The following is a 22,827-nucleotide window of genomic DNA, read 5'->3' on the forward strand; positions in this document are numbered from 1 at the left end:
CCAGCGGCTGATTTCGTCAGAAGTGATAAATTCCAATTTTTGGCTTTCATTTCAACTTCGGTGTGTTACCAAGCTACACAAACTGAGTGTGCGCCAAAGAGCCGAGACATAGGCTGGCGTCGAGATGGGCTATCTTGTGCTTGCGGTCGCCGCGGCCGTGACTTATGGCGTCGTGGTTTGCGTCTATCGTCTCTATTTTAGCCCGCTGGCCAAGTTTCCAGGACCCAAGATTGCTGGTCAGAAAAATCACTTGCACTACCACTTTTGGAACACGCTGACATTCGATAGCTGTCACTTCATGGTACAACGGCTATCATGACCTCGTTAGCGGTGGTCAATACATCTGGGTCATCGAGGAGATGCACCGCAAGTATGGCCCAATTGTACGAACCCGCCCGGATACGATTCACGTCAACGACCCAGCCTTCATAGAGAAGCTCTACTCGCAATCGCCCAAGCACCGACGGGAACGACACAGTACCATTCTGGGGACGATGCAGGCCGATGGTTCTATCCTGGCAACCAAGGACCACGACCTCCATCGTCGACGTCGCGCTGTTCTCAATCCATTCTTTTCGAGCCAGAATGTAAGACGTCTGTCTCCGGTCATCAATGGCATCCTGTTCAATCTTTTACGTCGAATGGAAGGCTGGGCTAAAGCCGGGCAGCCTGTTAAGCTGAACAGCGCATACAGAGCTGCTACTAAAGACGTCATCCAAGCTTATGCTCTCGGAGATGGAGAGATGTGTCTTGACATGGAAGACTGTAACGCAGCCTTCTTCGACGTCTTCACCCCGCAACGGGTCTGCCATTTGGGCACTCATGCGTTCTGGTTGGCGTACCTAATGGCAAATCTGCCTCCTGTGATTATGACTACCCTTCTCCCTCGAGTTGGCGTGTTTGCGACATTCATGATTGTAAGTGTGGGCAGCTCCCTTGAAGTTTCATAGACTGATGAATCTATAGAATCTGAATGCAGAGATCGATCAGATTAAGCAAACCGACAAGCTGCCAGAGGGCAAGACAATCTTCCACGAGATTCTTCGCAGCGACATCCCTAGTTCTGAAAAGGAGACCTTACGTCTTGCGGACGAGGCCATGGTCTTGGTCATTGCCGGGTCAGAGACAACAGCTTCTACCTTGGCTGCCATCACGTACCATTTGCTCGCTGACCCGAGTCTCATGACACGACTGAGAGTTGAACTTGAAAGAGTTATGCCTGACGTCAACGAAATCCCGGATCCTTCCACCCTGAATGGGCTACCGTTTCTCAACGCCTTGATCCAAGAAGCTATTCGTCTCTATCCTGGCGCCTCCCACCGCCAAGATCGAGTTGCCCCCGACGAAGATCTCGTCTACCAGCGCCCGGACGGCCAAACCTTTGTTATACCTGCTGGGACAGGCGTCGGAATGACGGCACCGCTGGTCAACCGCAATCCCGATCTTTACCCCAATCCACTGGAATTCCGCCCTGACCGGTACCTCGAGAACCCTGGTCTCGCCGCCTACCAGTTTGCCTTTTCCAAGGGAACCCGACAGTGTATCGGTATCAACTTGGCATATCAAGAACTACAGACGTTTGTCGCTGGCATATTTCGCAAATACGACGTGTATGTTGCGTCAAAGGATAAGCAGAGCGGTCCGACGATGGAGCTGTATAAGACGAAGGAGGAGGATGTGGCCATTTACTCGGATTACGTGACATTTGGTCAGTACCCGGGCAGCCAAGGATTGAGGGTTATCATTCGGGAGTAAATGAATAAACACTGCAGTATGTACGTATACTAGACAATTATGCGATTAGTAGGAATCGTTATCCTGTATGGCTTGCATACAATACCTTGGCTACATAATCAACACTTACCCCCCCCATATTGCGCCTCAAAACAAGGCTGACAGCAACATACACCTACGGTGAGCTAATCCGACCAAGTATCTTTGAATTCTTTCTCACAAGACACTTGGCGATGTAGCGGCGTACTGGGAGTGACGTCGGAAATGGCTCAAGCTGAGAACACGCTTGGTGGGCGGTTTATCCTGGCCCCTTTGCTGAAGCAAAAGTTCAGATATCCAGTGCATGAAAGATGTTGGCTGAACGTTCTGGATTTCGCCCTCATCACCAACAACAGTAACAGCAGCAACAACTTTGGTGCCCTTGACAGGCTACACACTCTTGTTCACAGGCCAGCTGACCTTTCTTGGATTACTAGACGATGCCCTTCAACCAGGCCATCTTCCCTGGAGAAGCTTCCGGCAGAGATCCTCCGCGAGATAGTTTCTGGGCTAGGAATCACGGATCAGATGGCTGTCGCACTATGCTCGCAGCGCCTCTGGATTCACACTGTTTCAGCCATCCGTGAGCATCTCAGCTCAAGGCACAAACAGATTTCTTGGGCGGGAACCCCCATCATTAGCTTGGCGGCATGGCTCACGTCCTTCCCACAGGCTCTATTTGAAGTTGTACCAGAACTGCAATGCTCAAGGGAACGATTAAACCCCCCGGGAGAGGATAGTCCATGGTACCGAGATTGGGTCATCGGCGAAATCGCCAGCTCCGAGAGAGCTTCGTCTCCCGAGTACCATGTTGTCATGATGGAGTTCTGGAGGCAGATCTCGACCAGTGACATCCCTGAGGACCTTCATTCACGGATGGCGTCTTGTCTTGATCTGCATGCATTAAAGGATGGCGCCGGCTGCTACCTCCGCAACCATACCGCAAAAGAATACATACGCCTGGAGCTCATCAAGAAGAAATCCGGCACCATAGCGACATTAGTTGGGCACGGCTGGCTGAACTTGGCTATCCTCCTCTTTTGGCTTATTCACTACAATGGCCGTCAACCAAACCCGGTGCCCGACTGGAGCGACGAGCCAGAGACGGGGGACTCTCCTTGGGACTTTACACTGGACGAGGCCGGTAACCTAGAATTTAAAACGGATCTACGCAAGGAAGAAGTACGTCATTTCCTTAGAGTCGGCAAATGGGCCGCTCATTGCCTGGACGTGACGGACGAGGCTCCCGAGGAGATGATTGCCAACTGGCAGGACCGTACTCCCGACGTTGAGAAGCGAGCGCGGAATTGGTTGATGGCGATTTATGCCACGTCTTTCCATATCAGGAGGGACTCCCAAATTGGTTGGTGGTGGGATTACTGGGGTATAATTGTACAGGAGGAGCTGAAGCGGGGAGAAGTGCGTCCTGGGAGGTCTTGATGATTTGATGTATGCATCCATCAAGTCGGATTCAACGATCGAGGATCGAAGACGCCAAGCGTGCTTACCGGCTAGAACGGCCCGCGTGGCATTGACACAAAAGGCGGGATTAACGCGTCCAAGATGGCGCCGCAAATCTCCGTTCCAATCATGTTTTTCCTTACCAACTTTTCAGGAACACAGACCGGTTTTGGGGGTTGCATTGTGGAGAAAGTCATCATGGTTTGCCATGAGAGGTGACGTCAAGGATACGGGGAATTAGTCTGGGTCTTCTGGGGCAACACGATGTTTTTGACTGTTTGTTACCAATGATCTCATACGATCCATTTCGTGAAAGTAAATAAGTAGTTTAAATGAAGTCTCTGAAGTCAGAATAGACGCTCTCTCCGTAGCTTCCATCCATCCATCCATCCTTGGTCGCGATGCCTCAACAACAAGCTCCCTTGAGCCACCGGCTCATCCAATTCTTGCCATTGGTGGCCCATACTTCAGCTTCCACTCTCTATTCTACCTATAGCTTCAATCCCCTTGAGCACCTCGGCGGAATTTCACCGTACTTCGAGCCCCAAGACCCCCCAACCTCCCCCGACGCTCCCCAGGGTTGCAAACCAGAGCGTGCCGCCTACCTAGTGCGACACGCCGCAATCTACGCTAATGACTTTGACTATGAAGAGTACATTGAGCCGTTTGTTGAGAAGCTAGAGAACCACACCAAGATCGACTGGAGCAAGATTCCCTACCTCAACTTCTTGGCCGACTGGTCCGCCCCATTTTCGGATGCCGAGGCCGAGCTCTTGACCCGAGTGGGCAGATTGGAAGCGACGCAACTGGGTGTTGATCTCGAGTTTCGGTATCCCAAGTTGAGGCTCCCAAAGCGAGTATGGACTTCGTCTGCCGAGAGAACTCTCAAGTCTGCCCAGTCATTCGTCCGTGGGCTCGAGATGGACAACCAGACCATCAAGGTCGAGAGCATTTACGAATCTGAAGAGTCTGGAGCAGACAGCCTGACGCCCTATAGCGCCTGCCCGGCCTACTCATCATCTGCTGGTAGCGACGAGGCATCCGTGTACCAGGAAAAGTACGCAAAGCCCATCATTGCACGGCTAAACGACCTGGCTCCGGATTTTAACTTTACCGTCAACGATGTCTTTGGGATGCAACAGCTGTGTGGATATGAAACCGTCATTCATGGAAAGTCTCCCTTCTGCAACCTGGAGCTATTCTCACCTGATGATTGGCTTGGCTGGGAGTACTCGGAAGATGTTCGATACCATTACAACGTCGGATATGGCAACCAGGTCTCGGGCTATGTCGGCCTTCCCTGGTTTAATGCGACTGCCGATATTCTCCTCAACAAGGAATCAGACGACCAGGACCTATATGTCAGTTTCACTCACCGTGAACTGCCTCCCATGGTGTTGGTCGCAATGGGCCTCTTCAACAACTCCCAGTTTGGGGGTCCGTCTCAGATAAACGACACGATGCCACTGAGCCGGATCAACTACCGACGAGCCTGGAAGAGTTCCCATGTCTTGCCTTTCCTCAGCAACATTGCCATTGAGCGATTGAACTGTACGGGCAGCTACGGATACGACGACGGGGAGTACTATCGCGTGCTGGTCAACAGCGCGCCTCAGCCTCTGCCAGACTGTGTTGATGGACCAGGCACGAGCTGTTCGAGGAAGGGTTTTGAGGACTATGTGCAAGACAGGGTCGACATGTTTGCTGGGTTTTCTGACAAGTGTGGTGTGGACTACAAGAACACGACGGATGTTTTGTCGATATACCATGATTAATTGATTGAAGAGATAGAAACATATTTACATGGCAGTTTCTCTTTTACGGTTCGTCCCGTATCGCACTCAGCATGGCGCGTGCTGCCTCATTGAACTCTTCCCTCTTAAGCTCATGCGCAAGAATAATGCGAATAGCATATGGCGTCGCATTGACCGAGTCGACTTGCAGGTTTCGCTCATGAACTATTCGCATCATATGGAACAAGAGCTTTTCCATAGGAAAAGATCGCGTCGCGCGGAGGATCCCCTCATTTGAGTCTTCGTGGAGGTTCATGATAATAATGTCAACCGAAGGAGGACCCGAGTAGGCGGCTCCGGTAGACGTACGAAGCTCGCCGGTCCTTGGATCATTGTGTTTTCCGTCGACGATGGGGCGTTTGTCTTCGGCATCCCAATAAACGGGGCGGAACTGGTGGGACATGATTGATGGATGAGTTGATGGAAGATGCAATACTTGATGAATTAACGATGGTGAGAGTTATTTGATGAGTTGTTTTGAACAAGTCAAGATTGAAATGAAAAGGGTGTTGGTGATGCCTTGGGATGGAGTTCGGAATAAACAGGGTCCGAAAGATACCAGGCTTCACCCATGCATCCATGGATGGCTGCCTAAAGAGGTCAAATCCTGCACCTGTTCCTCAACTGACCTTATCTTTGAACACTCCTGCATGTGATTTCAGCGGTAAATTCTCACTTCACCATGGATAACTCGGATACGCCCTCCTTTAAATGTTTTGATCGCCTTCCGTTGGAGCTGCGCCTGCGCGTTTGGGAGCAGCTGCTTCCCCCGTGTCGCGTCCTTAAGATCGGGCCTAGATCCTACGAGCAGAAAGTATCAGAACTTGGCCAAGTCTGGGCGAACGACCCTCCTTTGGCACTTCTATCTACCTGTCGCGAATCTCGCAGGGTGGCTCTCGACAATGGGTGCTTCACCAGCAATCCCACAGAAGATCCAGTGCTTCAAAGCCTAGTATGGATTGATCGTCGCCCGAGGGCGGTTTATCTGCCACTGACCGCAGCCTCGTACTCTCGGGCATGTTCGTTGCCTATTGATATCCAGGCATTGGTGTGTCTCTGGCCTACAGTGGAGGGCTTGCAATGCCTCAAACAGTGTATCCTTGACCAGCCGCCTCCAAAACCAATCCACGTCATCTACATTGGACTTTCGGCCATTGTCTACAACCACCCACCTCAGGGAGTAACTTATCCTGACTTGAGCAATCTTCAACCCGAGCTCCTCCCCCCAAATCCTCTCTACGAAGGGTCTGACGTCCTGGTGATGGACCTAGATGACGTACGGCTGCCGGCGCTGTTGGAATGCGCTGATGGGATATCGCCAACTCTCAAGTTTCATAAGAAGGCTAGCTGCTTCTTGGAGACATTAAAACTCTACTGGGAAAATAATACTAGGGCGCTAGAGCTGCGTGAAGCTTGGTATGGGACGACACATGACCACGGCGCTGTCCGCGATGTCTCCTCCAGAGGTTCGCAGCTTAGTCGGATCGAATTGAAGCCAGCAGTGATATTCGGAAACACAAGAGACGCTCTGTTCTTCGGCCGCAATCACGATCGGAGGTTGCACGAGCGCTTGAGCGGCATCATCTTCTCGATAGGCAGTCTTCACCTCCCTAGAGGAGCACAGGGGGCCATCTTTAGAATGCTGAGAGGGCCAAACTATGACTGTGGGGTTACGTGCGGAGGTAGAATGGCAAGCCGTGATTCTTGAGAAGGTGCTTGAATATGTGCCTGTGCAAGAGCTCCGAGTCGGTGGTGGAAAACAGGCGTTCATACAGTCATTAAGCGGCGGGCGCTCTTTTGAGATGTAGATAGTCAAGAATGAAAACGCAAGACACTCATGGTATGAAAGAAACGAAACAACATGAATCTAGGCCGTGTTACTACTCTAAGAAAGATACGGAGACCAACTCATATGAACGCAAGCAGATCTTTAACGGGCTCCTCAACCAACACCCACTCGTCAGCACCCAACTCTCCAGCCTCAACTTCCCTCTTCCCCCCCTTTCCTGGCTCTGGATACTTCTTAAGATGCTCAATAGCCCAGACGAGCTCCTTTGTCAAGGCCGGGGGTATCCTGCCTTCACCAGTAAATCTCCCAATGCCTGCAATCTGGAAGAACCCGTTCAGCCATTCCTGGGTCTCCCCTCTCTCCCACCTAATCTCGTGAAACTTGCGTCTCTCACTCTTGACCTTTTCTTCTCTATCCTTTTCCCACTTCTGTTGCTCTTCTAGGGGAGGAAGCGGGATGGCATTTCTACCAGAAAAGAGTCGTGCTAGGGCGACTGCTTGGTACTCGAAACTTCTAAACGTTAGAACCCGCGGGAGTCCTACCAGTGCAAGATTCGAAAAGTCTTGGAAAAAGGTGTGCCAATAGGTCTTGATCAACTTGTTTGCCTTGTAGTCAAACAGCGGGCGACCGTTGACCTTGCTATTCCACCAGGGATAAGAGGGTCTGTAGCCTGTGCAATAAATGATTTGGTCGATATCGCTCAAGGTAGTATCGTCTTCAAACACAATCGTGCCGTCGAGACGATATTCCTTGATGATTGGCTTCCATTCGACTCCCTGGGGAGCTTCATCACCGTCCCATCTCGATTTTGATCTTCTCGACTGATAGACGGGGAGATGAACGGCTTGCAGCAGATCAACTGTAACATCATGTCCTGAGGTCGAATTCCCGATGATGAGAACCTTTTTGTTGGTGTAGAGATGTGGCGAGCGGTAGAACTTGGAGTGCACGACACGCCCAGGGAACTTTTCCATGTATGCTTCCAGGCCATCAACAACCGGCACCTGGATAAGTCAGTAAGAATAAGAGAGAGATGTTGCAGAGTCACTCACCCAAGGAATCGAGTAATGGCCATTGGCAATAATGACGGCGTCAAATTCCTCTTCCCACCAAACGTCGACCCCTCGCAAGGGCTCATACTTTCGGAGAGTCAATTTCCACCTCTTGAAACTCGCAGCTGGCAAAAGCGGTAGCTGAGACACATCCTCCACCGTGGTGTTCAGCGAAAGGTACTCGTCAGTCTTGTGAAGGTAGAAATAATTCTCAATGTACTGGCGAGGAACATAGTGTGGAACAAATGGTCCATAGGAGAATCGAATGTCAGAAAATGACATGGCGATATCAGGGACATTGGTTCTTCACTCTGTCAGTGATCTCATCTGGATAGTGGGTTGTTCAACCTACGTGAGATTGTCGTAGATCGGAGTGTGCGTATATCTCTCTTGTTGACTTGGAGGTGCCGTCGTTGGGAGATTCGTCGGGATGTCCAAAGGCTTATCTATATCTGCGGGCAGGCCTCCCGGTTGGATCGGGGGGATTGATGGATTCGGGTCGTATATCCTTTCATCCGTATCAGCAAAGAATTTCCTCTTCGCATGGGTAGAGTTCAAGTTACCATGTTCCACCGGGTGTTTCTCTTCTCTCAAACACGCGTATGCGATCATAGTAGTCTTCAGCCTTGAAAGCTGCCGCAGTAATTGCTCCTGTAGTAACACTGATTAGATCCGCGTACATGAGATAGATGGTACGATAGTAATACCAGCGGCTCCGGCTCCGATAATGGCGACCGACTTGATCTTGTTGTTATCACTCATTCTGTTCTGAAAAGTCACGATATTTGCGGACGCAGAATTCTAAGATGCCATCTCTTGCGGGGATGGAGGATTAGAAATTGGTCAACGTTTCTCAACGTTAGATAATATGCGTTTGTATTCGTCATGATGGATGGGGATGTCACCATTGCTGTATCACGTGAAACTATTAGTGTTGCTCCAATCATTGTGTTTGATCGCCCGTTGTCGATAGTCGTGTTGGTCAAGAGATTATCCCTCTGATAAGATTAAATAATGATCAAAGTATTAGGAAACGTCGTTTTCAGATTGTTAGGAAAACAATTGTCACTCATTACTGGGCCTGTGCTAGGTGTAACAAGCTTATGCCTTGACCTTGGCCCCATCCGTATTGGCTGACCAGTGGATTACGAGAGCCAAGTCGCACTGGCAAAGCAGTCAGCTTCACTACCCAGGTCCAAAGATCCATACCGTCTTACCTAGTAAGCCACTCATTTTCGTCGACTAACCGCTTGGGATCATAAGATTAATCCGCGGATCGACCAGCCACTCAGCTTTCACCGAGCACGGGTTCCGGACCCCAAACGGCCGCTTTCCGTGCCGACCCGGTAGGATTGTTCGTCCGATATGGAACCACGGTGAGACTTGGCATTGGCATGATATAAGTAGCTAAGAATCCGGGTTAAAGGTCTCTGTGGATTCGATTCCTCGTTTGTTTCCCCATACGGGTTGATTGTTATTAGAATATTTGTTGACAGAGGTCTACCATCAACACCACCAATTCTCACCACCGAAGAATATTGGACGAAAATGGCTTCCACTAATGCAAGCGTCAAGCGATCGGTTCTGATAACTGGTTGTTCCGATGGCGGAATAGGTGCCGCCCTCGCTGTGGCCTTTCACAACGCGGGCTTGAACGTTTACGCAACCACTCGAAATCCTGACAAGATGAAGCACCTGGCGTCTCTCGGAATCAAAACCCTCACTCTGGATGTGCAATCCGACACGTCTATTGCCGACTGCGTCAAACAAGTTCCCTCTCTCGACATCCTCGTCAATAACGCTGGCACTCAGTTCATCATGCCAATCGTCGACATGGATATTGCTGCGGCAAAGAATATCTTTGATCTGAACCTATGGTCTCATATTGCTGTCACACAGGCATTTCTACCATTGTTTCTCAAATCATCCAACGCCATGGTGGTAAATCAGACATCTATCGGCGCTGTTGCCACCGTGCCTTTTCAGGCTATATACAATTCATCAAAAGCAGCTATGGCCATGATGTCCGACACACTACGTCTAGAACTTAAACCATTTGGCATCAAAGTGGTGGATCTCAGAAGCGGCATCGTCAAGAGCAACTTGGTCCAGAACGCGCTACTAAGGAAGCCACCTATCCTACCAAAGGATTCCATCTATGAGCCCGCCAGGGATATTCTGGAAGCAGCCATGCGCCAAGAAGGGTACGAAGGACAGGGTTCGGATTCTCAGGATTGGGCAGACGCTGTTGTGCGTGATTTGCTGAAGAAAAACCCGCCGCCTGTCATCTGGCGTGGTGAGATGGCCTGGTCAGTTTGGTTTGGCAGTTTCTTTCCCACTGGATGGTTGGATGGGATTGCCAAAAGATTGGCTGGGCTTGACAAGGCAGAGGAGGTGCTGAGCCGCGCAAACAAGTCATAGAATAGTTATCTACAACAGGGCGAGGATAGCATGGAGACTGTCACACGGCGGAGAGCGCTCTTGGGCTTGGTTTTACGAAATCGAGTCTTAGCATGGGCACGTCAAGGCAATTGCTTATTACTACGGATGATATCTCAAACATTTGTTCTCGACGCGAAAAGTGCTGCCCCAGGCCAATTCTGTCATGGTAGCTAGCATTCACCTCGTGGTATAAACATTCAGTGACTATATCATCGATTCGACCACTGACACAGCAGGCAAAACGAGATGTCTATAGCAGGGGTCTGATGGCCCTTCTAGGCATCGGGATCAAAGTATGGCCTCTCCGCCTGGGGCGTGATGCGCAACATGTGTCGTCGGGTCTGACCCTCCTTGACCTGGAAATCGCGGAGGGCAGAGCTAGATAGTGTCAACATTGGCTTGCAGGTCTTGGATATTCACGAGCACTTACTGCTGAGTGATCCGGTTGTCATAGACAACAACTGTGCCTGGTGTCCAGTGTACTCGAATGTGCCAGTCTTGACCATGTTCGATGTGATCGTAAAGAAAGTTGAGGATGTTCGCTATACAGTAATCAGTATTCCTTATCGCAACTGGACGGGGTTTCGCGTTTCACTTACCGCTCTCTTCTTCCTTCAAGCCTTGAATGCGTCTCGTGTACAGACGGTTGACGTACAAAGACTTGGATTTGGTCACAGGGTGAGTTCTAACAACAGGGTGGATCGTCTCAATCGGTTCGCGGATGTATCGCTCCTTGTGATCAGCAACCCTAGCCTGCTCGAACCCAGAGTGCGTGGCTTCCAGGCCGTGAAGCTTCTCACGATATAGTGGCGAAAGCGCGTTGTACGCGGCCACTGTTGAGAGATAGAGCGTGTCACCTCCTGATGGAGGGGCATCAAGTGCCAAGAAGATGGTTGTTCCCATGCCGTTGCTTCATGTAATTAGCTCTAGTCAAGTGATTAACACTGCAGGACCTTCGACTCACATCTCATAAGACATGTCAGTGTGCCACTTGATGCTGCTGACATTGTTCTTGATCTCGTTGTCTACCGCACCAGCCCTAGAAGCGTCGTTAATATTAGTACAAGGCATCAGGGTGAGATATCTCAGCACTTACGTGAAGTCTCGGTAGACTGGCAATAACTCAGGATAATCCTTGACATGCCCTCCATGCTGATGAACATGTAGCTTGCCAAAGTGCGCACCAAACTCCTTTTGCCTGTCAAAGCCAATGTCTGCAAAGTCCTGTCCACGAAAGACAAGAACTCCGCGTTCAGCTACCAGAAGAGCGAGTTCATCCTTTTGTTTGGAATCGAGCGAGCTGAGCTGGAGGCCATGGACCTCGGTGCCCACTGCTGGGGTGATCTCTTGGAACGAGGACCCTGGAGCATTCAGGAGGGCAGCTTTGGCAGGATCGGCACGAAGGCCTGGGTCGGTGTGCTTGAATTCTTCCAGGGGCGGCTGTAGACCTGGCTTGGAATGTGGAAGGTAGTGGGAATATTTGTACTGAGCTATGTGAATATTGATAGACTAGAGTAGAGGACAACTACCAACCTCGTTCTCATTGTAGTTGATTGAAGTATCAAACCTCAGCTGAGACACTGTCTCCGAAGGCTGGGATGTAGTGGTAGTCGCGGTTTGAGTAGCCATGGTTCTCAATGGTAGAGTCAAGGATTGTCTGACGTTATCTGCTTGATCATCTTAGATTATTCCCACGTCTCATGCCCAGCATTTATCAACATGACTCCGATTCTCGGAATGTCCATGCTTGGTAATATGAAGCGGGGGATCGCCATCCCTCCGAGGAAAAATGCGCCTTGAGCCATTAGCGACCTCGCGAAGGCATTGCGACATCCCCTAAGAGGTTGATGTGACGTCTCCGAGTGTCGCATCTGCCCCGACCTTGTCTTTATCCCCGGTTTCTCGCCATAATTCCCGCGATGACGAACTTTATTTCCTCACTTTTCATTCGTCCCTTGTAAGATAGGGCATCGGGTGCAGTTAACCGCGTCGCATAGTTCACTCGATCGCCATATATCAAGCTTATGACGACTCCACATGTAGATAACGCAGTGCAACGTCAGATGCTACAAAGAGAGGGCGGCAGATATCGGAGAATGCCCGACTTGATATCTGATCAGGACAGTTTGGCTACCATCGAGAATTTGCTCTGACAATGTCTACTCTCAAAGAACCAGCTGTGGTTGTTGTCGGCAACTCTTCATCCTCTTCAACCGATGAAGATGTTGCGGTCCCGATATCGACAAATGTTATCGAACCCATAACTGCTAAGCGACCTCTATGGCGCCGACTGGTGGGTTTCTTCTGGGACTCTGTTGATGGAGATCCTCGAGACAGGAGGTACATCCAGAAGCTGGACACATTCCTCTTGTAAGATCAACCGTCTCTACACGGCGGGAAATTTGCTGATAAGTACAGTTCGTATATTTGTCTCGGTTACTTCATCAAATACCTTGACCAGACAAACATCAGTATGCAATTATTGGTCTATGGTACTTAGATCTTCGCTCACAATCTTCAGGCAATGCGTTTGTCAGTGGGATGAAAGAAGACGTAGGTAAACCTGGTGGCGGAAAAGAACCCATTGCTAACACTCTTATCCCAGCTTGGTCTATACGGAAACGAGCGAAACTGGCTGAACAGTTACTTCAACATTGGTTACCTGATCGGTACTGTGCCGACGCAGATGGTCCAGCTCAAATATGTTCGACCATCAATTTGGATTCCTCTCTGCGAGGTCTTGTGGTCGGTTTTGGTGATGGCTATGGCATCTGCAAAGAACGTGGAGACGGTATGTGAGAGTGTCTTCCGGCCAGGAGTGCTCGCTAACCCACCGTTCTGCAGCTTTACGCCCTCCGATTCTTTGTTGGTTTACTCGAAGCCTGTGCTTTCCCTGGATACGCCGCTCTGCTTGGTGGTTGGTATGGACCGCGTGAGTTGACCAAGAGAATGGCCATCTTTGAACAAACAAGTGGTATCGCTTCCATGTTCAGTGGCTACTTGCAAGCAGCCCTTTACAAGGGCCTTGGTGGGCGACACGGCCTCGCTGGCTGGCAGTGGCTGTTTATCTTTGATGGGTATGATCCAAGATCCTCTCTGTATAGTCATGTTAACTAACGCTTGATGCGACCAGAATTATCTCAATCCCGATCGCCGTCTGGGGCTTCTTTGCGATCCCCGATCTTCCACATACCACCCGAGCATTTTACTGGACAAAGGATGTAGGTCGACTACAACCATTCTATGAACTGCTTCGGGGTTAACAAATCACAGGATAGAGAATACGGCATCCAACGGGCTGAAAGCAATGGGCGCGTTGCCCCCCAGCCCTTGACATGGCGGGCTATCAAGGGCGTTTTTTCCAATTGGAGGCTCTGGGTTTTCATCCTGCCATATCTGTAAGTGAGAACTATCCCTTGCATTTTATTAGGTGCTGATATTTTCAGAATGGTTGCCCAAGCAGGCAGTGGTACTGGTTACTTCAACCTCTACCTCAAAGCCGAGGGCTATAGCGTGGTGCAGACCAACGTTTTGCCTACTGCTGGCAATGCCATCAGTGTTGTAGCCGCATTCGCAGCTGGCATGATCGTCGATGCCACTCAGGCTCGTCTTACAATGTCTGTCATTATTCAACTGGCTGTTGTCGTGTCCAACATCCTGCTTGCTGTCTGGTACATTCCCAACGGCGCAAAGTTGTTTGCCTACTTCTTGTCTTACGTCGGAAGTGCAGCTCAGCCTATTATCATTGTAAGAATACCCAATCCTCCAAAATCCCTCCCACCAAGATTACTAACAATGCGTCTCCTAGTCATGGGGCCACCATCTCAACGCTGGTGATCCAAACCTTCGTCAGCTCTTGGTTGCGACCGGCAACATCTTTACCTACAGTTTCTCGACATGGCTCCCCTGTGAGTACCGCCCAACCACCCAGAACTATGTAAGCCAGGAACTAATGTGTTGCTTGTAGTGGTCCTCTTCCCAACCTACGACGCTCCCCATTACAAGTACGGTTACCAAGTCTTGATTCTCTTTGGTGGTTTGGCAGTCATCGGTGCTTACTTGCTTAAAACTCTCCACGGGAGGTTTGGATAAGTTGTGTGGTATCATAAGACGCAACGCAAGCCACAGGCGAGCCAGCACTGGTCGCTACTACTCTCATGGCCTCATCGCCAGGACGTTGGCTTGGACTTGAAGCCAATGAACGCTGCTACTAGATTTTAGATATTCTTGTCTCAAGGATCAGTTGTAGTATTAACTTCCTCTTCCTCGATTGCCTTGTGGATGGTTTAAGCATGCTTAAATACACCTAACTACAACACAATGCTGCGCAGAAGACTTCGCGGCCGCTCTCCTTGCATCACTCATAAAATATGGAGTAGCCTTTCCTTTTTGTCAAAGCCAGTCCTCCTAGGAATAGTTTCTTTCACTTTCTTTTCTTCTTCTTCGTTGTGGAATGGAACATTTGTGGTGTCATCTTCTCCCACAGAGTCCTAGCACGTGTTGGTTTGGGGGATTCGCGGCGACCATGGCGGCTCTGCTTGCGTTTTGAGCGGGATCTGCGCGAACCGGCCTCACCGCCGACGTCCGACTGAGATGTGCGTGGAGTAGAAGAGTTCGGTCGCTCCGGGGGAACAACTCCGGGGTCTGGAGATGGGGTCTGAGACTCCGGCGTCTGGGGCTCCGGCTTCTGTGGCTCCGGCTTCTGTGCGTCGGCGGAGTCGTCATTGACATCGCCGTTTGGATGTTCCTCCTCGGACCCAGACTGTCCCTCATCAGGAGGGGGTAGTCCCTTCAACTCCGCCAAGGTCTGGAACTGTAGCTGACTGCCCCCGTTCCTGATGGTAAGCCTGTCACGACAAGCAAATTTGAGAACAGATGACAGCCAGCATACGGGAGCGTCAATTCTGTCCTGCACATAGCTGACAAACGGCCACACGACTGAGTTCTGCTCGCATAGGTTGCATACATTCCCTGAAACTTCTCCGAGGCATAGAAGGCAGAATGAGGTTGGTCGCACCTCTTTGACACTGCCGTCGATGTGTCGTGTTTGGGTAAGACAGCCCGTGCAATTGACCACTTCCTTCCATATTGGGGGCGAGTTTCGTGATCCGACAGTGACGATGAGTGAGCCGCCTTTTGCTGGATGTCCGCGAAGGCATCTCCAGTCGTCGTTGTCCTTTAGTTGCTCATACTTCTTCCAGGCGGCGGTGATCCATGGGTCAACGATAATGTTTCCAAAGGATTCTTGTCCGATTTCTCCTTTGTCACTATCGCAGCATCGAGCTGACATGTACTTGGGCGATATGAGAGACAGGGCTAGGTACTGATAGAGACAGAGATGGCACATGTAGTGCTGGCATGGGAGACGTTGAATATATTCGCCCTCCCACTCGTAAGAAACGCCACAACCTTTGCAGTCGACCATGATGGCCGGCTTGACCGAGTCTCTGCTTGTTGTTAAATAATCACACGAAGATATTGAAGGAGACGTGAATAGCACTCACTTTGGGGTGTCTTCCACGGGATCTTGGGGCGTCGCAGTATCTTCCGCTTCGACGTCTGAGTCGGTGTCGCTTTCGTATTCTGATTCATTGTCCGTACAGTCTGTCCCGGAACTCTCCTCAGTATTGATAGGTTGAGCGTGACGTATCGGGATCGTATAATCTTGACCCTCTGGTATGCTGTCCTCTGTACTGTCTTGCTCGCTTTCTGTCGTGCTTCCTTCGGAGGTGTTGTAGTCTTCGAGGTCATTGTCTAGGTCTAGAACCCATTTTGAATCACTCGGGAGCTTTGGGAGTGGATCACTCTCATGGTTGTCGTCTGAGCAGTCGTCGACTGATGGGGGTTTGTAGTTAGACTCAGAGACAGTGGGATGCGCTGGTATCGCCGTTCGATCGTCAGGATATCGCGCTTTTGGGGCCGCTGTAGGGTCCGTGGCTTGGTGATATTGTTTAGTCCTGATAGGAACAGAAGTTCGTATCGTGGCTTCACCATCACTACTCCATGTCTTTGAGGGCATCGATACATCTGTGATGTCATCCTCCTCCTCTTCTATTGTGGAATAGGACCTGTAACGTTAGCCATAGGGACTTTCTACAAGGAAAATTATCTCACATGTCCGATGCACCTTCAACCATGGGGGGAAGTGGTGTAGTAAACCACGAGTGAAGCATCGCCTGCGCCGCGGACAATCGATCCTCGGGAGTAGGCTGCATGAGCTCGATGATGAAGTTGCGTCCAAGTTCTGAGACATTGTGTAACTTGAGCTTCTCTTCCGGAAACTCCAACATGCCAGCGGCATAACGGAACATGTCGGACAGATACGAAAAAGCAGAAGCGTTTGTGAGTATCCTGTACACAACAGCGCCCAACGACCACATGTCGACTGAGAACGAGTAGGTGAGATCTGACTCGATGCCGAGAGCTTCTGGGGCTGCAAAACCCAGTGTCCCGCGCTTTAATGTAAGGAGGGTGGTAACGCCTTGATGTCGGCGCCTGCTGATGCCAAAATCTGCGATTTTTACGAACCAGTTTGGGCCCTTGGTGACGACCATGATATTCTGAAGTTGAGTTAGCCTTCCCATGTTCGTACATAGAGACTCGTTTTGGCTCACTGCCGGTTTCAGATCGCGGTGGATGAAGCCATTGTCATGCATAAAGTTCAAGCCTTCGAGGGTTTGCTTCGTAATTTCTTGCCCTTGGGATTCGGGTAGTGGTCGTGTGAGGTAGCGCTGGAGATCACCGAGTTCAAGGAATTCCATCGTGATAAAAACAGAATCTTGGTGCTCATACCAACCCTTTGAGCTCACGAAGCAGTGCCTATACTGCTCAACTATCAGTGACCAGCTCAAGCCCAAAGAGTTGAAACAACACGGACCCGTGGATGTGAGAACTTCATGATAGCCTCCAGCTCCCTAGCATAGTCCAACTCATGTCCTGCCACAATCGACTTCTTGAGCTCTTTCACCGCCCGTAACTCTCCAGTTCCGCCATCTTCCCTCTTCTCGAGATACACAGTTCCGTATGCGCCATGGCCGAGAGGTCTCTGCCTAACCCAGCGCTCTTCTCTCCGGATCAGCCGCTGTTGCAATGACCGTCCCGCTTCATGGAAAACATGCTGGATGCAAGATTCGAGGAACTCAGTGTTTATCTTGGAGTCGCGGACAAGATCGGACAGAAATGGCCGCTTGCTGGACATCCTGACCCGGTCCCGACGTCGTGGCGTGAGTTTTCGACTGGAGACATGGAAGCGGGGTAGCTGTCCGACGCCTTAGCCACGACTCGACCAAGACTCGAGTGGTGTTGATGGTAATGCTATTATAGGTTCCTGGAATTAGAAAAGGACATAAAAAGAGTGCGAGTTGCGCGATGAGGGCACTCTTGTATACATAATAAAAACGGTCTGAGGGAACAGGAGGGCGCAGCTGAGGCTGAGTGAAAATTGTGCATATTGATCTTACGGCGATGCATTTCTGCCTCAGGCATAAAAAGCCTTGCAGTAAGCCTTGGAGTACTGAGGGAAAACATTTAAAAGTCACTATAAAAGAAGAGTATAATAGAGAAATTATATAAAGGAGAGAAGGATAGGATTTTAACTAGGGATTTATTAGTTCAAAGGAAATTTTACTAACTTATTAGCTCTGACATAGCAACTAAAGCATTGACTTCCGGGCCGCAAATGGCAGGGGAGTCCCGACTTGGTACGGCCACCTTGGCATGTGAAGTGGAACCTGAGTCTTTCGTCCATGTGTATCTCCCAACAACGGCTGACGAGAAGTTCCGAACCGGTATGAGTAGGGCAATCTGTATCATTACCGAGCAAGTCGAATAATTAATATTAATTAATTAATTATTTCTTAACGAGTATAGAAGCATACTAACTCACAACCGTGTCTACATATAAATACCTAATAACCATACAAACAATAACTGAAATAAGCTGTTTCTTATATACCCCTTTAATCATGCTTATTATTACAGGTCATTACAAGTTGCCTTTATGGTATTGCGTTTTAATACCGTTATGTATTGATAACTGTACTTTTTTGCCATTGTGGATTATTGCTTCTTGCCATCACCACAGACAATAAATAAGCTGCCTTTGTCAGTTTAATAAAAACATCAGACACTAAAATCGGCTTCGCTAGCCTTTAACAACGGGTTGACGTTGGTAACTTCCCTACTGTATATTTTACTATACTTTCCCTATCTAGCTATTCTATACAGCCGCTTACTTCTTCTGGATAACCTTGTACTTAGCACCCTGCTCGGCGGCCTCGTCCCAGATGTTAATGTCCCACTTCGGGTCGTCTGTGGTACCGCCCAGTTAGCACATCGTCCTCTTCAGCGAATCGACATGAATCAGCGCGACAGGTGCACTCACAGTCTGTGGCAACGTTGAATCGCTTTGGCTTCTCGCCAAGCCTGTTAATGACTGCTATGTCCTCCTCGGACAGCTTGATCTCCTCAAAATTAGAGCGGATACGCGAGGGGGTGACCGACTTGGGGATGACCGAGTGGCCACCGACTTGGGACCACGCAAGGATGACCTGAGCGGGGGTGGCGGCCATCTTGGCAGCGATTTCCCTAATCGTGTCGTTCTCGATGAGTAGAGGCTCGTTGATGCTGTTGTTACCAAAGGCCGAGTAGGCGGTGATGTGGATGCCATTCTCTTTGGCGTAGTTGATTAGAGTGCCGTTCTGCTGGAGCAGTGGGTGACGCTCAACCTGGTTGACGGCGGGGACGACATTGGTGGCTCTGGTGATGGTCTGGAGGTGCTCGGGGGTGAAGTTGGAGACGCCTATGGCGCGAGCCTTGGACTTGGGCAGCTTGGTCATGGCTTGGCGTGTATCAGAACTAACAGCGCTCTGGAGAAAAGGACGTTCACTCACCCTCCCAGGTCTCGACAAGGGAGACGCTGTCGTCAATGGCGACCTCGTTAATGCCCTCAGCGACCTTGGGGAATAACTCGGTCTCATTGACCTTCTTAAAGGCAACGGGCCAGTGGATGAGGTAGAGCTGGGGGGGCGTGTTAGCGGGCGAGTTGGAAGACGGTTTCGGGGGTTATACATCGAGGTAAGTGAGCTTGAGCTCCTTGAGAGTGTCGTCGAGGGCAGGCTCAACACCCTTAGGGTGGTGGTGACTGTCGCCTGGTCAGTAATTTGTAATGTCGGGCACTCCGTCGGCTACGCATACGTGTTCCACAGTTTGGAGGTCTACGAGAAGCTCAGTTAGTCTGGACTATTTAGGATGAATCAGTATCCGATTTGCACTCACGATGAAGATATCTTCACGCTTCAGGCCGGGAATCTCCTTAAGAGCCTTCTGCAGGCCTTCGGCGACCTCGACTTGGTTTCCGTAGCTGTTGATCCAGTCAGTTCAAGTCCGCTCGTGACTCTCCATCTAGATGTGATACTGACACCTTGGCTAGATCCTAAGGGAGCCTGAGTTAGCATATTGCAGCGCGGTAGCCACCGTCGCTTCGATGAGATGGAGACACACAAGATGGCGGTACCCGGCCTTAAGGGCCTCATAGACGCCTTGGCCGACCTCACCAGGGCCAGACTGCCAGGTTCCATATCCCAGAGTTCTGCGAGGCGTCAGTCGGATCAGAAAGGATGCTGCTGGCAGACTAACGGAATCTGGGCGCCAGTGTTGAGAGTAGCCTTGTTTCCGAAAGACATGGTGGGCAAGTATGGAGAATAAGAGGGTGGGGAGGAAAAAGAAGTAGACTAGTGTCTGGTGAAGGAGAAGGGATTCTAATAGCACGTCAGGATGAGAATAAAAGATTTGGGGGTGGTTGCAGCTTGATATTCCTCGCCCCCTCTACGATGTAGTACTGCGATGCTTGTCGAGTGGGAGGGGATGGACTTGCTTTCGGAAGAAGGACGAGCAAGTATCCCGTTGTCGGCAAACTAGACCAGCACTATTCTTACCCGATAGTTAGGACGACGCTCTGGGTTCCGAGTCCCAGAGATCTCTACAATCTCGCCGCCGAGCTAGAGTCAACAGGGAGGGGTTTCTCAGGCCGTGTCCGGCTCGCAAGAGTGCTGCGAGGTCGGACTCGGCGAACCAGCCTAGCCTTGTAAAGCACCTACAGTCCCGTCTCCAGCTCCTAGTCTCTTGATGGCTGGTTTGTCCGAACGTTTGTCACGGGCTTATCAGTAAGCCTACCTTGGGCTCAACCCCTTTGCCCGGACGCGGCCCGAACGCGGCCCGGGCCGGAAAGCGTAATTATTATTCCTTTCTTGGGTAATTGATATCATTCATCGGCGCCTCCTTGCAGTCGAAATGAGGGCCAGTTCATTACACAGCCCACGGGGCTACTGAGATCGGCTCCGGTAGGCGGGCCTTGGCCTGCACACTCTTCGACAACCGACAGCACCAACAACTAGTCACAGTGATGGGTCCCTGGATCTTTGCAGCACCGCGTTCCCGGGTCCAAATCTTGAGGGATACCCTGTGCTTTGAATCTCGGGGGGCACAAAATGAAATCGCCTCGCTCATGTTCGAGATGAAAAGGAGGGCATCTGTAGAACGAGAAGTCGTCATAGATTTGGGTTTCAAGCCCCGAGATGGTCCCCAGGGCAGGTCTAGATGTAAACAACTGCGGTATTAGTCAAGTAGAGTAGTCATATTGGGGGATATCCCACTGCATCCGACCTGTTTCTACATGCAGATAGTGCGTTCAAACGTGATCTGGTAGTAAACCACCCTTACTTAGGAAAATGCCCTCTTCGTACTGGACCGAGGTCAGGCACGATGACTCGTTGATCTCACTATCGGCTAAGGGTGACTCCTTTCGAAAGTTCGCATCAACATTTCTTTGGGCTTGGGTCCTCGCAAACCGGGCCCTGGAAAGAGGGCTGCTATCAAGGGGCTGTGACTACTGATCGCACCACGATCACAACCGTTTGAAATGCCATACTACAGACCGAGTCCCGTCAACAAGAGCTCATAACCTTACTTCTCGAAATTCTCAGGCTTGTCACTCTCTCACTGCAGTCAGAGCCTTCATGTATGTGGCTTTATCTACTACCCTTGACTGAAACTTCTATCCATGAAGCCCTTCCACTCAATCGCCCCTCATACTCTCAAGTCAATACAAGTTTCACTTCTGTTTGCAATGAAATGCGACTTGAATATTTTCTTCACTTGATCAAATCAGAACAGTCACTTTCTGCCCAGGTTGATTTATATCTACGATGGGTGTGCATAGGTAATTTGTAACCGTGTAAGCTGTTCCCTGTCTACGTCCGGCACGGTTTCATCATCTATACACAGTCTTGATGTACTCTCCCAGAACCCAAGTTGTATTGAAAGCTGAGGTAGCTGGAGTCTAAAGTGTAAATGAACACATGTCTCTGTGCACAAATGTAGCTCACGATCGCGAGTCGGGCCAGTTGTGAGTCCGACCGTGAGTTTGATCTGGGCGTACCATCTGCGCGTTTATGTGAGAGGCGCAGGGGGTTGTAACAAGATGCTCGAGCCTCCGCCCTTCCTGCCCCTGACCATGATGTTCCCGTATTGATGGAGCGTCCGACATCATTTTGATTACTTTTTCCCATCTGCCATCCCGGCGGGACACAAAGGTTCCTCAGCATCCTTTGAGCCCGTATCGCCATTCAACCCTGGTACGTCCTTGAACACTGCGAAGCTGGAAGGTGTTTCTTCCAAGACAGGGAAGTGGAAACCACACTGCGGACATTGCTCATGTAGTACCTCCTGTTCCCTCGCCAGATCGTACTTCTTGTCTTGCGTGTGATTACAGACAGGGCAGATGCGAAGAAGCCGCGTCCCCACAAGCTCGAAGTTGGTGATGATATCCTCCATTATCGCGCCGTTGGCCGCCCATGACTTGCAATACTTATGGTATGTATCTTTGTGCCAGTCATATAGGGCACCGCGACTGGTCCAGAAGCTGCACTCATTGTACCAGCTCCGATCGTCGGGATGTTCCCACCACGTCAGGTGGAGGAAGCCAGGGAGGGTCATCAGGTGGCGTCGTGTATCGGCAAAGAGAACCTTGAATTTTTCATATGCGTCGGGACTGGAGAAGCGTACCCGCTGCATACTCAAATAGATAGGCATTTTGATAAGGTAATATGCAAAGTATTGTGGTGTTGCAATGGTATGTGAAGCTCTGTACTCAAATGTTTGGCATCCTCAGAGTAGGTCACTTCTCTTTATATATAGGCTTTCTCTGAAGCTCCACTTGCGTTTATTGACTCTCTTGTCCCCAAGGTCCAGAAACCACCATGCGTTTGAACGACAGCGATGGATCCCAATGTTTGGGCGGTTACTTTTGGTCTGAGCCCTGCAAGCTTCTCTGGCAGTAACTAATCTAGGCTTCTTCACAGCTTCATCCCCTTCCCCCGAGGCGGGGGCTAGGCTTCTAGTTCCAAGTCTCCATGTCGGTTTCCATTCGCACATAAAAGTGGGCACGGTCCGTCTACCCTATCTTTCGGAAGATGACCCAACGAGGGACCAAGATAAGGATATAGATCTTGACTCACAT

The 22,827-nt window shown here is 50.3% G+C and overlaps 11 protein-coding genes across 11 annotated transcripts; 6 read left to right on the top strand and 5 right to left on the bottom strand.

The window, feature by feature from the left end:
• Positions 1-124: 124 nt before the first annotated feature.
• On the top strand, positions 125-1,755 carry NECHADRAFT_97198 (uncharacterized protein; the record flags this gene model as incomplete). The annotated part of the gene is made up of 3 exons (XM_003042271.1): positions 125-236; positions 289-917; positions 967-1,755. 3 exons carry the CDS (start codon positions 125-127, stop codon positions 1,753-1,755), a joined length of 1,530 nt encoding a protein of 509 aa, XP_003042317.1.
• Positions 1,756-1,998: 243 nt separating this feature from the next.
• NECHADRAFT_86490 (uncharacterized protein) lies at positions 1,999-3,213 on the top strand (the record flags this gene model as incomplete). The annotated part of the gene is made up of 1 exon (XM_003042272.1): positions 1,999-3,213. One exon carries the CDS (start codon positions 1,999-2,001, stop codon positions 3,211-3,213), a length of 1,215 nt encoding a protein of 404 aa, XP_003042318.1.
• A 412-nt stretch (positions 3,214-3,625) lies between these two features.
• NECHADRAFT_64414 (uncharacterized protein) lies at positions 3,626-5,054 on the top strand. Its single transcript, XM_003042273.1, has one exon. The coding sequence runs from the start codon at positions 3,636-3,638 to the stop codon at positions 5,007-5,009; it is 1,374 nt and encodes a 457-aa protein (XP_003042319.1). The 5' UTR covers positions 3,626-3,635; the 3' UTR covers positions 5,010-5,054.
• A 655-nt stretch (positions 5,055-5,709) lies between these two features.
• NECHADRAFT_86492 (uncharacterized protein) lies at positions 5,710-6,735 on the top strand (the record flags this gene model as incomplete). The annotated part of the gene is made up of 2 exons (XM_003042274.1): positions 5,710-6,075; positions 6,121-6,735. The coding sequence occupies 2 exons, from the start codon at positions 5,710-5,712 to the stop codon at positions 6,733-6,735; spliced, it is 981 nt and encodes a 326-aa protein (XP_003042320.1).
• Positions 6,736-6,935: 200 nt separating this feature from the next.
• On the bottom strand, positions 6,936-8,630 carry NECHADRAFT_97200 (uncharacterized protein; the record flags this gene model as incomplete). The annotated part of the gene is made up of 6 exons (XM_003042359.1): positions 6,936-6,983; positions 7,014-7,820; positions 7,869-8,172; positions 8,221-8,376; positions 8,432-8,519; positions 8,576-8,630. The coding sequence occupies 6 exons, from the start codon at positions 8,628-8,630 to the stop codon at positions 6,936-6,938; spliced, it is 1,458 nt and encodes a 485-aa protein (XP_003042405.1).
• Positions 8,631-9,416: 786 nt separating this feature from the next.
• NECHADRAFT_86494 (uncharacterized protein) lies at positions 9,417-10,289 on the top strand (the record flags this gene model as incomplete). The annotated part of the gene is made up of 1 exon (XM_003042275.1): positions 9,417-10,289. One exon carries the CDS (start codon positions 9,417-9,419, stop codon positions 10,287-10,289), a length of 873 nt encoding a protein of 290 aa, XP_003042321.1.
• A 296-nt stretch (positions 10,290-10,585) lies between these two features.
• NECHADRAFT_97202 (uncharacterized protein) lies at positions 10,586-11,939 on the bottom strand (the record flags this gene model as incomplete). Its single annotated transcript, XM_003042360.1, has 6 exons — positions 10,586-10,688; positions 10,741-10,852; positions 10,910-11,220; positions 11,275-11,349; positions 11,407-11,800; positions 11,834-11,939. The coding sequence occupies 6 exons, from the start codon at positions 11,937-11,939 to the stop codon at positions 10,586-10,588; spliced, it is 1,101 nt and encodes a 366-aa protein (XP_003042406.1).
• A 526-nt stretch (positions 11,940-12,465) lies between these two features.
• Positions 12,466-14,402, top strand: NECHADRAFT_51976 (uncharacterized protein; the record flags this gene model as incomplete). Its single annotated transcript, XM_003042276.1, has 10 exons — positions 12,466-12,680; positions 12,729-12,781; positions 12,832-12,863; positions 12,916-13,101; positions 13,155-13,387; positions 13,444-13,531; positions 13,584-13,708; positions 13,757-14,057; positions 14,119-14,218; positions 14,278-14,402. The coding sequence occupies 10 exons, from the start codon at positions 12,466-12,468 to the stop codon at positions 14,400-14,402; spliced, it is 1,458 nt and encodes a 485-aa protein (XP_003042322.1).
• A 331-nt stretch (positions 14,403-14,733) lies between these two features.
• On the bottom strand, positions 14,734-17,508 carry NECHADRAFT_86497 (uncharacterized protein; the record flags this gene model as incomplete). The annotated part of the gene is made up of 4 exons (XM_003042361.1): positions 14,734-15,757; positions 15,815-16,378; positions 16,425-17,134; positions 17,188-17,508. 4 exons carry the CDS (start codon positions 17,506-17,508, stop codon positions 14,734-14,736), a joined length of 2,619 nt encoding a protein of 872 aa, XP_003042407.1.
• A 1,032-nt stretch (positions 17,509-18,540) lies between these two features.
• On the bottom strand, positions 18,541-19,993 carry NECHADRAFT_51740 (uncharacterized protein; the record flags this gene model as incomplete). The annotated part of the gene is made up of 9 exons (XM_003042362.1): positions 18,541-18,620; positions 18,694-19,149; positions 19,202-19,328; positions 19,380-19,452; positions 19,506-19,525; positions 19,587-19,671; positions 19,730-19,743; positions 19,812-19,899; positions 19,947-19,993. The coding sequence occupies 9 exons, from the start codon at positions 19,991-19,993 to the stop codon at positions 18,541-18,543; spliced, it is 990 nt and encodes a 329-aa protein (XP_003042408.1).
• A 1,590-nt stretch (positions 19,994-21,583) lies between these two features.
• On the bottom strand, positions 21,584-22,400 carry NECHADRAFT_86499 (uncharacterized protein; the record flags this gene model as incomplete). Its single annotated transcript, XM_003042363.1, has 3 exons — positions 21,584-21,648; positions 21,695-21,750; positions 21,868-22,400. The coding sequence occupies 3 exons, from the start codon at positions 22,398-22,400 to the stop codon at positions 21,584-21,586; spliced, it is 654 nt and encodes a 217-aa protein (XP_003042409.1).
• Positions 22,401-22,827: the final 427 nt, after the last annotated feature.

The sequence above is a fragment of the Fusarium vanettenii genome (genome assembly GCF_000151355.1).
Source record: "Fusarium vanettenii 77-13-4 chromosome 11 genomic scaffold NECHAsca_36_chr11_2_0, whole genome shotgun sequence".
Classification (NCBI taxonomy): Eukaryota; Fungi; Ascomycota; class Sordariomycetes; order Hypocreales; family Nectriaceae; genus Fusarium; species Fusarium vanettenii.

What these genes read in the sequence shown, in the direction of transcription:
- NECHADRAFT_64414 (XM_003042273.1), top strand. Translation starts at nt 3,636, where the DNA reads ATGCCTCAACAACAAGCTCCCTTGAGCCACCGGCTCATCCAATTCTTG.